General features: G+C 38.0%; 1 protein-coding gene across 1 annotated transcript in view; it reads left to right on the top strand.

The window, feature by feature from the left end:
- The first annotated feature begins 4,773 nt into the window (after positions 1–4,773).
- Positions 4,774–15,129, top strand: part of LOC131071221 (protein DJ-1 homolog A) — a 55,493-nt gene continuing 45,137 nt past the window's right edge. Inside the window, exons 1-3 of the mRNA XM_059208844.1 lie at positions 4,774–5,091; positions 9,580–9,729; positions 10,468–10,647. Coding sequence (XP_059064827.1) covers positions 4,774–5,091; positions 9,580–9,729; positions 10,468–10,647 — 648 coding nt within the window. The remainder of the gene's footprint in view (positions 5,092–9,579; positions 9,730–10,467; positions 10,648–15,129) is intronic.

The following is a 15,129-nucleotide window of genomic DNA, read 5'->3' as shown; positions in this document are numbered from 1 at the left end:
AGATCTCTTGCTTCTTTCTTTTCGGGGTGAAAGAACTAAGCCATGGAGGCAAAGTCATCAACTCACTTCCAGTAGCAGTTGTAGGCAAAGGAGAAGCAATTTCTGTTTGAATTACCGTGGTCACCCTGGGAGGAATATCTGTTTGAATAGCGACCACGGTTTGCTCAGTTACCAATGGGCATGAAGATTGCCTCATGAATTCTTCAAAACGAGAAGTGGAAGTATCAATTTCTGATAACTGAATGCAAGTGGGATTATCTTCAGGAACTTTCAACACACTTTCTCGTTGTTGATCAGGAGAAGGCTTGTATGCTGAAATGGGAACTGCATTCTGAGGAGACTCATCAATGAGCAAATCAGGAGGAGAAAGAGGCGTCTCAATGGAAACTGGAGGAATGACCTCGTGAGGCGTGTCTAAAACTGGAGACTTAGGCGCATCATCAGATTGCTGCCCCTCTTCTGGATTATCCAGATCAATCACCCGAACATGGAACCGTGATTTCTCCTTCCCATGAGTAGTTGTCTCCTCAGGAGGAAGCACTACTACACGACTAACTCGTAACTTGATCCTTGTGCTTGAAGATGAAGCACCCTCTTTATTATCAATCTGAATTTCAGACTTCCGTCCAAGAGGCCCTGTAGAATCATCTTCTTTACCAACCTTGATTTTGATAAGTCTAACAGCATTACTTTTCAGCCATGCATTAGTGTTGGCCAAGATAGGCTTAAATCTGTCAAGAATGGAGACGCACTCCTTGTGTGACCATTGGATCAAAGGAAGTGGAGCTTCCTCAACCCTTCTTGAAGTGTATTCAGGATCAAGTATATGCCCGTCATCGATCATCCCTTGTAGGATATCTGCCAAGTTCAAGTCAACAATTTTCTCAACAGTGAGCCTGCAGTAATCCATCTTCAGAACTTTGGCTTTTGTGCGGAGATCTGCCCAGATGTCTTCAATGCGATGAACATGCACAAAGGATTTCTTGATCTTCTCCTTCATACCTCTATAATCAAAATCAGCCCTAGGTTTGAACCTCTTAAGTTTGATTTCCTGCAACTCAACCTCCATGGCCTTAGCCTTCACAGATGTGACAAGGGAGTATCGACCAATTTTCAATGGGTTTGTGTTGGAGATCCCCATTCCAACCTTGTGTCTAGCAGACTGAAGAGTATGAACAGCCATAATCTGTCTTCCCAACTCCATAAGAATTATCTTATCGGTTGGGTATCTTGGAAGCATGTATGGCTGACCATCATAGCATCCAATCCTCATATAGGTGAAGGTGGGAAATTGCAGGAATAAACACCCATACTCAGACACCTTGACCCATGCCTCATCTGATACTCTTTTGTTTCTGAGATCCATGTCAAACTGACACATGAAATATCCGAAGAATGCATCTTGGACTCTTTTGAAATGCAGTCTACTAGGTTTCAATGGCAATTGGTCATAATATTCCCAAACTGGTATAAGCGAGCGATTACCCTTGGTAGAAAGACCTGGAAAGTGTCTAAGTGACGCTGCTAAATATACCAAATAAGAATTCATGAAAAAGGTCATAGTGGTAGGAACTGCTGCAAGTTGTTCGCACAAAGAATCGCTGATGATTTCACCCCATGAAATGTGATGCGACTGCCGTATGAACATGATGAATTGATACATCCATGGCTCAAAGACATTGGAGTGCTCAAGGCCCAACATTCTGCTGAGAAGAGTGATGGTGTCTCCTATCTCCCACTTGAAATCACAACGGTACAACTTTGCCCATCTTGAGAAGGAAGGACGTGGCTCTTGAATCCACCTATTGATGTGTCGCTTGCAATCTTTTTCCCTTTTCACATAATACTCTGCTGCACTTTCTTTGGTGATTTTCATATAAACAGGTGCAGGAGTTATTTTGAAGACCTTCTCGATTGTATCCGCATCAAGATGAATTATAGCTTCACCATCATCATTTTTGATGACTCTTGACTCTTTGTCAAAATGATGGGCGCATGCAAGAACAAACTCAGGTTCTAGGGCAGCCACTGGGAAAGAAGATGCATGATGGATATGGCTGTCCAACAGCCGCTGCAAGTTGTTATCTTGTGGATCTTCTACCGTGTGAATGAATTCTGCCATATCAACGTGCCCTATTTCTGTGTCCCTGATGCGATCCAATGGAGAAGATACCTGGGAAGGTGTAACCTCATTCTGGTATTTGTCATATTTGTATTTCATTTTCTTTGGAGTTGGCGATGCCGGCAAATCTGACATTGATTGTGAACTTGGAATGCTGTGATGAAGACTTAAAAGAGTTAAGGCCACATCATAATCAGCTGCAAATATCATTCTTTCTTTTTCAAATGGGTAAAACTTTGATCTCTGAATTTCACGGTTTTTGTGAGAGGAAGAGGGGAGATATGTAGAAATGGGAAAATCTTGACTTTGACCAATTTCGGATCTTGGGAGAATTTTCACAAGTATACAAGTTGGAAAGTACATACATGCAATCGGGGTTTTAAAACCCGAATACAAGTACACTTGTAAATTCGAAAATGGAGAAATGGACGAAAAATGATATTTTGACTTGCGAGAAATGATGGAAATGGAAAGTACGGATATGGGGAACATGAATGGATAGAAACGGGAATATCCGGAAAAGTCATTTTCATGAAAATGGGAAGATCTTTTCAACATGTAATCCGGTTTTCAAAACCCGAATTTGCAAGGGAGGGGTATTTCACACTTTTCAAGCTTGGAATTTTAACCAAAAATGATTAAATTCCTTAACCGTAGGGGAAGAACAAGAATTTCCAGCGAACTTGTAATCGAGATTAAAAATCCCGAATACAAGCTAAGATGGAATTTTGAGAAGAACAATGCCATTTAACAATTGCATTTCAAAGGGGAGATTTCTTTCACGAAAACCAATTTTTAGGGGGAGAACATCACATGCCAAAAATGCAACTAATAACGAAAAATGAAGAAAACAAGAAAATAATAAAAAGAAGAGAAGAAAGGAAGAACATACCTTTATTAAAAATGCAAAATGCTTCTCCAACAATGCAATAATTCTTGAGATGAAGAAGCAAAACCGGACTATCAAACCCTTAACACGTTTTTTTGTAAAAATGCCCCAAATATGGCAGCAATCTTAAACTTGGAGGAGCAAAATGCCAATGAAAGTGTGCATTTCAAGTTTATTGGAGCAAAACGCCTAAGGTATTTGTTGGAGCAATGATGCCAAAGGTTAAAAACGCGGCCAAAGGAAATCACGTTTTTGCAAAAAACGTGGTATTCAATGCACCATCAATGGATCATTAAATGTCTTGAAACTTATCCCATACTCCACACCTAGGTGGGAGAGGGCAAAATGCCTTAGGAGATTGCAGGTTTATGGAGTAAAAAAATGCCCAAAATGTGGATTGGATAAACCACGTTTTGGTTGATTCAGCGCCAAAAACTAGTAATAATAAACTCTAAATGGCAAAAAATGTGTTTGAAAATGCTTGAGAATAGGATAGAATCCTAAACGCCTTGCATCTCTAGCAAATCTCCCCAAAAAATCGCTTTGACATTTTCAACAAATCCATTTTCCTTGCAAATTGGGTTTTGGGAGACAAACAACAAGTTCGATTTACCCAAAAACATGCAAATTGGGTTTTAAGGAGAAAATAACAAGTTCGATTTTCACTTTTCCCACTTTTATGTCAAAATCGGGTTTTATAAGACAAATAGCAAGTTTAATTTTTCACTTTTTCCATTTACAATCCAAAATCGGGTTTTAAAAGACAAATGACAAGTTCGAAATTGTCATAAATGCACTTTTATGTCAAAATCGGGTTTTAAAAGACAAACTGCAAGTTTAAAAATACTTGTAAGAGGGAAATAAAATCCCTACAACAAGTTAAAAAAACACTTGCACATATGTAATGGGGATTTAAAATCCCTATTACATGCGAAAACCATAAGGTAGGGGTTTTTTGAACAAACTTACTTGCAGTTGAGCCAAAAAACCCCTATTTTAACTAAAAATGACCCAAAAATAATAAAAAGATAAAAACATTAAAGGGGAAACTTAAAATAAATTACAAGTGACATATTTAAAACAAAAGTGCACATGTAATTGATCAAAAATTCCCCTACAAAGACCACAACAATGAATATCATTAAAACTCGCAGTTTGAAGAAAATTCTCCACCTGCAGTCTGAGTTTTAAAACCCGAAATTGAAGGAAAGGCATAGCAAACGAACCCAGAATTGGACGAAATTCGAAACGTAGTTCGAGAATGGACTGAGGATTAAGCCAGTCCAAGGATAATTCAAAATTCTGCCTCAGGAAGCATGCCATAGAGTAAGTTTTTTCATTTTTTCATAAAAATTTCACCCTAGTGGTCCTTCATTTTTGGAAACAAAAATGAGGACAACATGACTCTCCCGCAACCATTGGTGGAGGAAACACAGAACAAGAATTGCATCTGGTTACAGAAGAGCCAGAAATAGGAGACAGGGGGAAGGGAACGAAGGAGAAGGACATGGAGGCCGAAGTGGATAGTCTGCTGGCGCGATTCCAGATGGACATAGAAATACTGCCACCGTCACCATCATTAGGGTTCGGCCAACAGGAGGACAACCCCGCAGAACAAGGAGAAAGGGAAAAGGAGCACAGTACGTCTTCCTGTAAGGAGGGCGCTATGGGGTTTGAAGCTGCCACCCAACATTTCTTCTCAGAGCTAGAAGTAATGAGGATGGCCACGCAGAGGATGATAGATCACTCTTAGGGGTTAGATATGGATATGGCAGTAAGGGCAGCAGAGGCCCTATTGGCATTTATGAGAGAAGGATGTGGAAAGGAATTCTCTGAGCGCCTCAGAACCCAGGGCTGGCCGGAAAAGGAGACTCTTGAGATGATAGTGAATTGGGGTGTGTCGCAGATTCTTAGGGAGCACACGGGGCATCAGAGGGTAATGGATGCCCTCACCACCATGAAGCAGACCTTCCGCACAACATTTTTGCAGCTAGAGAGGATGACTTGGAGAGCTAGTAAAGTGGCAGAAGAACACACCTTATCCTTGGAAAGAGAGGTTGCACTAAAGAAAAGAGTAGAGGTGCTGGAATAGGAATTGGCACAGGAAAAGTCCACACAGGTTAGGAAGGAACAGGAGTTGGCCGTCTCAGAGAAGGATCGAAGGGATGCACTCCGGCTCCTTCAAGCAACTCGGGGGAAACAACTAGCAGCTGAAAGAGACCTAAGGACATTTCGAGAGTGTCCCACATCAGGAACAAGGATGCCCTCTTATCCATCTTAGTAGACAGTTCTTTTTTTGTGTTATGTGTCGTCTGGAAGACGACAAGTTTTGGGGGGGAATGATGTAAGCGGCTAATTAGCAAATAAGACTTTTTGGTAATGTATTAAAATAAAACAATAGTATTAAGTCATAGTTATGGGGTAGTTGTGTGACGGTTGATGGCCTAACCAACCGCAAAGCTCTTTTATATGTAGTCTTGTAGCACATTGGATGATGTGCGAGATTGGGAAGATTTATATGATATACCTATGTGTTACATATGATATATTCTTGCATACTATTTCTGTGTTGATTCATTATTGTGTCCTATTATGCCATGGTGTTGTTATTCGGATCTCAGTGTTTTGTATGCTTATAATTTCAATTCCCTTAGGCTACTAACATTCATCCTTATTTCTCCACATGATTGGTTCCTTCTAGAAGATTCTTCTTTAACTAACTCATATTCTCTTTTTACACTTTAATTATTAAAATAACATAATATTATGTTATAAAGTGCAATTATAACATCATACGTGTAATCTCATCAAAACCATGTAGAAATAAAAATGTGAATCCATCCGTATCCGCCAAATCGACCCTCTAATCAACACCTTGGCCTACAAGGGTCAAATAATAGGCCAATCTCGTGAATGTCCACGTGCTAAGGAGAAGGGGAGATTACAATAGAGGGTTTCTTGGGCACCACAATTGGTCAACCTATTATATGACTAAGTTCCTTTAAAATGAATTCATGCTTTACTCAAATAAGTTCTTAGGATTTGTTATAATCATGTATTTTATAATTTTATATCTCCTAACTTGTCTACAAGGCTTCATTCAGAATACCGGGTATCTCTAAATCTCATTCTACTCTATTTAGGGCATAAATTAGGTACCCATTTGTTGAGGACATTACATTGTTATATGGAATCATGTAAATTGGGGTTTAATGTTAATACTTATAAGTTTAGATGTTATTGTAACTTCTTACTTTCCAAATGATTATTAATATTATTGTAGGACCTAAACTAGGATTACTTTGAATCATGTATTACATTGATAATTTGTATAAAGTTAAAAATAAATTACCTTCTTAGACTTAAGCCGAAATTGTTATTCTAGGGCTTAAATTAGGGAGATTCCAAGAGGGGACATTACAACAATGGCCGATGATTTATCCTTCCATCACCAGTACAAGCAATGACTCCCATATATATTTCCTTGACAATGTTGTATTTATGCTCAACAATGGAATTCTTAAGATGAATATTAAGTTTGTCTTATCTCAACTGACTTTAAGTGGTGTTTATGAATACTTAGTTGATTGCTGTATGAAATTGGCCGACTGCTACAAATTAATGAATTGACAACCATCTCATGCTGAGTCAACTATATTGTGCGGAACCGGTCTTTGTCTTGGTTCATTGCTATAATTACTGTCTTCATTAATATTGCTGCCTTTCATGTCTAAATCTGATGGCTGCATCACCTTTCTTTACCAACAATTGGCCAATCACGTAAATCATATTGTTTTGAATGGATCGCTGCTGCATTGTTCATGTTAATTAAGAATATCAATGACACTACCTTGATAATGGTCTCCGCTTAAATCTGCACCTGATTATTCCTTGTTGTAGTTGCTTGTGTGTAATCACTGTTTGAACATTGCTGTTGTGTGTTTGTCCGTTTACAATAGTTCACTACCTTAGATGTAATATCAGTGCTGTCTTCATAAGCAATGTTGGCCATCAAAGTTGGTCATAGCATATGCCTTGCTGTTTATAGAATTGGTCAATAATCTTGCTTAGTCTTGTATGCTATCAATTTCATATATAAAGACAATACAAGGAGCTTTCGCACTGCTTGCTTGTTTGGTTTTACATATTGGATGAGGACATCACACACCAAAATCAGCTTTGGAGAGTGAAAAAATAGCTTTTTGCACTATGGAAATGTGATATCCCAATCCAAATGCTAAATTTCTAGAACCAAACAGCTAAAAGAAAGCTCCTTGTATTATCTTTACAAAGACAAGGAAAGAGCAGTGAATCATTCCGAAGGAAGTACAACATTAATAATGCACATAAATGTGGACATCATGGAGAATGATGATAAGGCAAATACAAAGGCAACCATTGGTCACACAGTAATTATGCAAGTGACTCAACTACAACACAAGGTGGTGAGTTAGTCATTCAATAATATTACGATTGGATGAGCGAAAGGTGGTGTTCAGGATGATGCGATTATTAAAGGATGGTTGATTTCCAATTAGGAGGAGCAGCGATTGGTATTAATAAACAAAGACAAATGAAAGGAAAGCATAAGAACAAACATTCATTAAGGAATGCGACCTGTTAAGACAAGTCAGCGATGTTAATTAAGCCAATGAACGAGGAAGATATTATTATAATCGAGCAATGATCATAATACAAGCAGCGATTAATATTAAACAAACTAAGCCAGCGAACAAGGAATAGCAATTAAGAGATACCAACTAAGATCTATCAATTAGTCTAAGGAGATATCCAATATGGTACGATCTGCAGCAATCATGTAACAGTGGTAAAGATGTGGATGACTCAGCAAAGTATTAATTATGCTGTGAGATTATTACAGAGCACCAATGATTAGACATAAGAAATGTTAGACAACGATTAATATATGATCAATGCTCAGCCAGGGGTATGATTACAAAGACCAATAAGATGATTAGAGTTATTCATTGCCTAAGAAAATAAGGTATAATTCATGCAACAATTAGAAGCAAAATACAATCATTAAAAAGTCAACCTCTCTTGAACCAATGGGCACGAACTATTAAGAAATATAACTCTCAATGGAGGGGCAGAAGGAAAGTATATAAGGCCAATCAAAATCAATTGAAGAGGGGGGAATAAGTTTATCTTTTATTTTATTATTCCAGTTTGGGAAGAGTATTGAAGCAAGCAAGGCCAAAGGCCCATAATCGGGTACATACTTCTAGCAATCGTATATCAGTGATAGCTCCATCATAGTGCAAGATAATAATATCAGATCTAAATCAGCATATCACATTATTGTTGTAAGTCAATATATCTAAATCAAACACAGTGGCTATATCACTTCAGGTGATAATACAAACCAAACTTTACCGGATTTAAGGGATTGTATCAGAGACAACAGTTCAGATTGCCTTAGGCAATATCAATTGATATCTCAGTGCATATTTACTTATCATAATGGATACAACAAGTGATCCTTGCAGTAATTCAAATATTCATTAATTCACTTAAGCATACCTTTTAATTGTACAATCAAAGATAACCAGTAACATTGATTATTATCATTGTATTCAGATTCCCCAGTGCATAAGTTTATTGTAAAAACTCAGACATTGTAATTCTAAGGAAAGCAAGTAATTGTTCCCAAGGCATAGTAATCCAAGTGGGGACATTATAGAAAAGGAAAATTTTGCTTGATGTGGATCCACTGCATTAGGCAGCAATAAATTCCTTGCCTTAATAATAGAGTTTCCTTTGTTAAAGCCCAAAAGGTATCATTGCTATTAAATGCATGGTTGTAAAAGAAAAATCCCCTAGTTTTCTTTTTCTAATTTAATTTCTTTTCCTTTTTTCCCCTTCAATTTTTTTCCTTACTTTCACCTTTTTCCTTTCTTTTTATCATTATTTAAGAGGATACACTTTGTAAATCATTGAGGTTTTACATTATGATTTTATCACTGAATTTTTTAAATGGTTGGTATCTCTTTTCTTTTTCTTGATAAGATTCTAAGGAAAATCACCTGCTAATATGTGTCCAAAGCAATATTTATTCTTGTTAGAGTCACTATTGGGTGATGGCTTAGAGGCAAAGTTTTATAAAAAATTCCGTAGTTTGTGGTTTATTGGTGAAGGTTCTTGGCCCATACCATTCCTCTCGATACAAGGGCCTCACATATTCATAAGGGATGTGGATGGCATGGATGCACATGTTTAGGTAATTTTTACAGAAGGTTTATCGTCAGATCTCTGTAGCTCGGTTAAATGAGGTGCATGCTTACTATGTGCTCCTTGTGGGACAGTTAATTTTTTTTGTTTGGTTTTGAAATGTTTCCATCTTTACAAAAGTACAGCTATTTACCAAGTAGACAATGTCAAAACTCAAAACTATAAATAAAAACTACTTGCATATAGTTTACAATGCCCTAAGGTGACCTAATTACAATGCTATACTTTTTGCTTACACTTTTTGGTTAGATGTACATGATTTACTTGACTTATTTAAATTTTCAGCCTTGATTCTTAATGAGCAACACTGATGCAGGGAGGAGTTCCTGGTTCGGAAAGATTGCGAGACTGTAAAGTTTTAGAAAATATTACCAAGGCTCAAGCAGATGAGGGGCGACTTTATGGTGCCATAGGTGCAGCTCCTGCAGTTGTTCTGGAAGCATGGGATTTACTGAAGGGACGCAAGGTAAAGCCTTCTTAAAACCACCTTTTGTGTCACCTATAAGAAGGGAGACTAATTACAAATTACATATGAATTGTGATAATTTGTTAAATTACTAGAAACATAGCAGGTCATTTTGTTGTTATATATTAACAGCACGGACTGGGGGATCTAATGCTTGAGAAATCATAAATTTTCATGAATTCAGAACCTGGGCTGATGCTTCAGGAGTTCATTTTTTGGCTGAAGGTATCCAGGGTTAAGTGAAATCTTGAAACCAAAAGATTCTATTTTACAGATTGAGTTGGATTTTCAGTTTAAGTCTGCCAAAAGTTTTGGAATTTTTTTTTAAATCAATATTAGCAAATGACATTTTTCCCTAATCATATTAAGTCTTTTTTCATGGTTATAAATTCCTGTGACACCATGTTTACTAGGATATCTAGCCAGCCAGCATTTTGAATGGAAAACTTCCTCTAAGTGGATTGCATTGTAATCTTCTGTTACAGTCTGCATCTGCTTGTGTTGGATTCAGCATTTTCTTCATGTTTGAAAATGTTCTCTTATAATCAACCATTTTGGCAGAAAAGTAAGATTAATTGATTTTGTCTGCTCTATTTTGGTGCCCACAAATGTCTTTCAATCTATACCATCGAATGATTAAATGTGCTATGAATGACTACCTTTTTTCAGTGTAGAAAACTAATGTCATCCTTGGAAGACAACTTGATGCTAATTATATTCATTTTTCTGGTACTCAAGGCAACATGCCACCCTTCATATATGAACCAGCTAGTTTCTGCAGTGCCAGAGGACAGTAGTGTACAGGTAGATGGACCTGTTAGTACTTGCCAAGGCCCTGCCTTGACATTAGACTTTGCACTATCTCTAGTTGAACAACTTTATGGCAAGCAAAATTCAAAGGAAATGCAGAAGTTTGCAGTAAGTTTTTTTTAAAATTTTCACTTGGAATTAGTCGCTTTCCTGATTTATCTTTATAATAATATAAATTTGAATATTTGTGATTATATTACCTTTTTGATCACATAAATGTCAACTTTGAATAAAAAATGTGCTAATTCTTCTCTCTTCCAATGATATTTCTGTAAATACTCATAGAAATCAGAAGGAAAATTATTATTTTTATTATATATTCCCCTGTCTAATAGGTTGACAGATTCATTTTTTTACCTAACATCTGCATTTGAAAAATGAAATAAAAGAAAAATACAAATCATAAGTTGGGATGTAAAATCAGGAAATTTAGTTTATTATAATTACATGGGTTTAACAATTTTAATGCTTTAATTATTTGTGAACCAAGCAGAGGTTAAATCGAGAAGGACATTATCTTATTTGGGCATTTTTGTTTGTACCCTGAAGGGAGAATGGAATGAAAACATGAAAAACAAATAATTTAATTTCAACCTACAAATAATGTTTTACATGTTGCTATCCATGGATGTGAGTTTTGATTCATGTTTGGTAAATTAAGGCTGTTTGAATCATTTTGTACAGTATCTAAGGTATAAATTTTGAGGAAGTGGCAGGTTGTCATGCCCTTCCCATAACACCAATATTCGCACCACCTCTTAAGTGTAGTAAGGAAGCCTACACATAGAAAATTGTCTTATTATATAAGACTTTACAATTTGCAGTGATCTCAATCAGGCTTGACAAATAGAAATGGACAAACAAAGGAGCATGGGACCAACGATTTATTAGGCAACAATAAACATTAATTGACTTAGTCAATGATTTCATGATGCTGCGATTAGGGTAATAATTAAGAAATAGTTATCATTTGAGCAAGCCAGGAATCCTTCACGCATTGGTTAAGAAAGCCATGAAGCCATACAAGAAGTGCATGCAACAAATAGGCGACTATAGACGGGGGAGAGAGGGCATCCAGTTAAGGGCAATTACTTTAGTGTGATCACCCTTGTCTAGTGCGGCTCTAATTATGATATGCAAGTTCTTTAGGGACTGCATTTAATATATCTGAGTTTCCCTTAACTGGATGCCCTCTCTCCCCCGTCTATAGTCGCCTATTTGCTGCTTGCACTTCTTGTATGGCTTCATGGCTTTCTTAACCAATGCGTGAAGGATTCCTAATTAGAGCTTCACTAGACAAGGGTGATCACACTAAAGTAATCTGCTAATGAATATAATGTTAATGTCAAAGAACAAGATCTTCCATACTAATCAAGTCATAAGCAAGCCTTAATCACAAACAGCCACTATTTATGAAGGGGCATTTTTAAGCAGACATCACTATTAGAAGGACGTGGCTATTAGGAATTACATGACTCCATACTCTCTTGGGAGAGGTATTTATACAACGAATAAACCATAGCAAGGGGGAAATCAAAGAAGATAAGAAATAGAAATACCAATCATCATGTCTTCCATTTTCATCTACATCCATTATTGATTTTCTCAATGAAGCATTAGCCTAAAAGGGCCAAATCTGGTTGCATACATTAAAAGTCAGAAAGTCAGGAATTCATAAAGAGAATTTACAAAATGAAAACCATAAAACAAATTCAAATAACCCTCACATGCAGTAAGGGAAGTATGATCAGACAAAAGGAACAAAATCATCAAACTGTTTCATCAGCAATCCCCCATCGGATCAGCCTATACAGATCAGCCATTGGACACAGTCTTGTAAGCAATAAACAGGGAATCGCCATCCTAAACATACTGCTGGTTTGATCACCCCCATTGCAGAAGGGAACAAGGAAGGCACAAGCCATTATTAACCTGGGCATGCTGTATCAATTCTATACATCTCTACTGTTTATATGAGTAGTATATTGAAAATGCATTACTTTATTACAGCATTCTATTCTATTCTTTTCATATCTACCTAATGGATAGGATGTTCTTAGAAAAAGACTATACTTATCAGATTAGAATCAATCATACCTTATTTGGAATCAATTATGATTTAATACATCTAGGTTATGCATCAGTCATTATAAATATAAAATATATTCCTTTAGATAATATTCAAACATATTTGCATCATAGGAATACACCCTTGCTGAGGAAGGGTATGGAATGTAATGTGTTATCACTGTTTAAAAAATGGGTTTTCTTTTCCCATAATTGGCTAAGTTTTTGAAATTTTGAGTTAGACACACTATCAACTGCTTTAAGTCTGTGTTAGGTCTTAAGGGTTTAGGGTTTTAATTTTAAGTCGCTCAATGTCTGATCAAAAAACCCTCTGGTTTCTATTCCTGCATTACTTTATCCACTTAAGTAATGGGTCTTGGGGTCGTTTGAGGTGTCCCCCCATGTAATTTGCCTAGGCGGTTGTTGAATTAATTGTAAAAAAATTAGGCCTTATGTCTTTTCTTCCTAATGTTGTCGGGCCTAGTAAGTTGCACGCAGCTCGCAGAGGGATCTATGGTTTTTGCTATTTCGTTAGACGAAGTTGCGCGTGGTTTAAGACTCGCGAAATGGCGAAAGGGAAATGTGTGTTCAATGGCGCATTTGGTCCGGGTTAAAAGGGCTTCATCCCGTTCAAAATCTAACGGCTGGCGTTATTTCGCAGCCAAAACTTGCAAGTGAAATACCTTTCGCGAAATGGTGAAAGCATCTGGTGGGACCCTACAGCAAGGACTTTCCAAGCGACTAAAAGGTGATCAAGTCCAATCTGATTTGACGGTTCACGTTGTTTCGTGGCCAATAGATGTTCGAAGGTTATGCCCCACGAAATTGCGAAAAGGTTTTTTGGCCTGCGAAAAGGTTTTTTGGCCTACGAAAAGGGAGTTTTAATAAGAGCATAACAGATGCGCAAGTCTCATTTGATCTGATGGTTAGCGCAGCTTCGCAGGAGGAAGATGCTCGACAGTTAGCTTTCGTGAAGTAGCGAAATGACATGGCACTCCAAGCAGGCAGTCCAGTTGGTCGAGATGGCGAGTACGATGATGGCACATGGCAAAAGATCAAAATAGTCAGCAAGTCGGGTCTAAGGACTAAAAGGTGGGTCCTAGAGGTGAGTCATGCCGTAGGTTAAGGAGTGACCTGGCAGATGTAGGTGGCAAAGGGTAAGGTGGAATCCGATGTGTCCTCTCAGTGAATAAAAGGTGAACATGTCAGTTTAAAGGTGACTAGATGCCAGGTGGATGGAATTGAGTCAGAGGGCCCACGTCTGCCGAATTCAATTAAGTTGTTAAGCATTGAGCAAGTCAAATATAATCTAACGGCCTGCGTGAATTCGTGATGGTAAAGTGCTCATGTTTTATGCCCTGCGAAATAGCGAAAAGGTTTTTGGGCCCCGAAGACAGATAGAGCATGAAGTTAAAAGAGGATCAACTCCGTTTTGATCCAAGGGCTCGCGTTGTTTCGTGGCCAATAGATGTCCGAAGGATATGCTTCGCGAAATAGTGAAAGGAAGAGAAGGTTCGTCCAGGTGTAATGCTAGATGGTGACGTGTCAATTGACACGTGGTTTCAGAAGAAGAAAAGGGCCCGCCAAGGTGTAACCGGCGGTTATAAGGGAAAGACACGTGGCTGATGTTGAACTAAACTCGAACAGTTTTCAAAAGCTAATGGTTCAATGCCACGTGGTGTTTGGTAACCAATGAAAAGGGGGCCTAAGTGAAGCAAGCATAAAGGTATCCCTTTAAGGATGGTCATCTCCGATTTGATCCAACGCTTCGCGTTGTTTCGTGGCTCGAAGTTGAAAGCGGTTTAAGCTATGCGAAATAGCGAAAGACCGCTAGCCGTCAAGATAGAGGCGCAGTTAATGAAGAAGCTGATGGTCTCGGTGAGAATTAAACGCCGAGCAATTAAAGTTCCATCCAACGCCTAGCGCAGCTTCGCAAAAGAAAAGTGCTCGGAGGATAAAGCTCGCGAAATGGCGAAAAGGAGGTGGGGCCCAGTGCTAAGGCAAGGTTGTTAAGTCGATGTAAAGACCGATCAAGTTTCATTTGATCGGACGGTTGGCATGATTTCATTTAACGAAATTGCCCGAAGGTTATGCTCTGCGAAACAGCGAAAGAGCGAAAGGGGAAATGTGCAGGTATGTTGTGACCCGTTGGAGCAAAAAATTCGAATTCTCTCATGAATTCAATTCTGAAGGGACGGCCGAAGCATGCGGTATCAATGTCGCAGTTAAGAGCCAAAGTACCATATATGATCTCGTATCAATTGAGTGAAGGTATCATTCCAAAGAATTGTTGCAGAGGAGCGGTTGCAGAGCTATTTTCTTCAAATACAGAGCAAATTCATCCAGTTGCAGAGCAGATTCCTTCAAGATAAAAACAGGTTTTCTTGTACTTTTGTGTGGTAATTCCTTAAGCAGTGTGTTTTAATTGAGGTCTTGATTTGTCATAGAACCAGTTTGGGGTAATAGTGTAATTGCTTGCATATTTTAAGATGGCACCTAAGAGAGAGTACTCAGGGAAAGTTA

The sequence above is a fragment of the Cryptomeria japonica genome, chromosome 7 (genome assembly GCF_030272615.1).
Source record: "Cryptomeria japonica chromosome 7, Sugi_1.0, whole genome shotgun sequence".
Lineage (NCBI taxonomy): Eukaryota > Viridiplantae > Streptophyta > Pinopsida > Cupressales > Cupressaceae > Cryptomeria > Cryptomeria japonica.
This window is presented reverse-complemented; position numbering and strand designations above follow the sequence as displayed.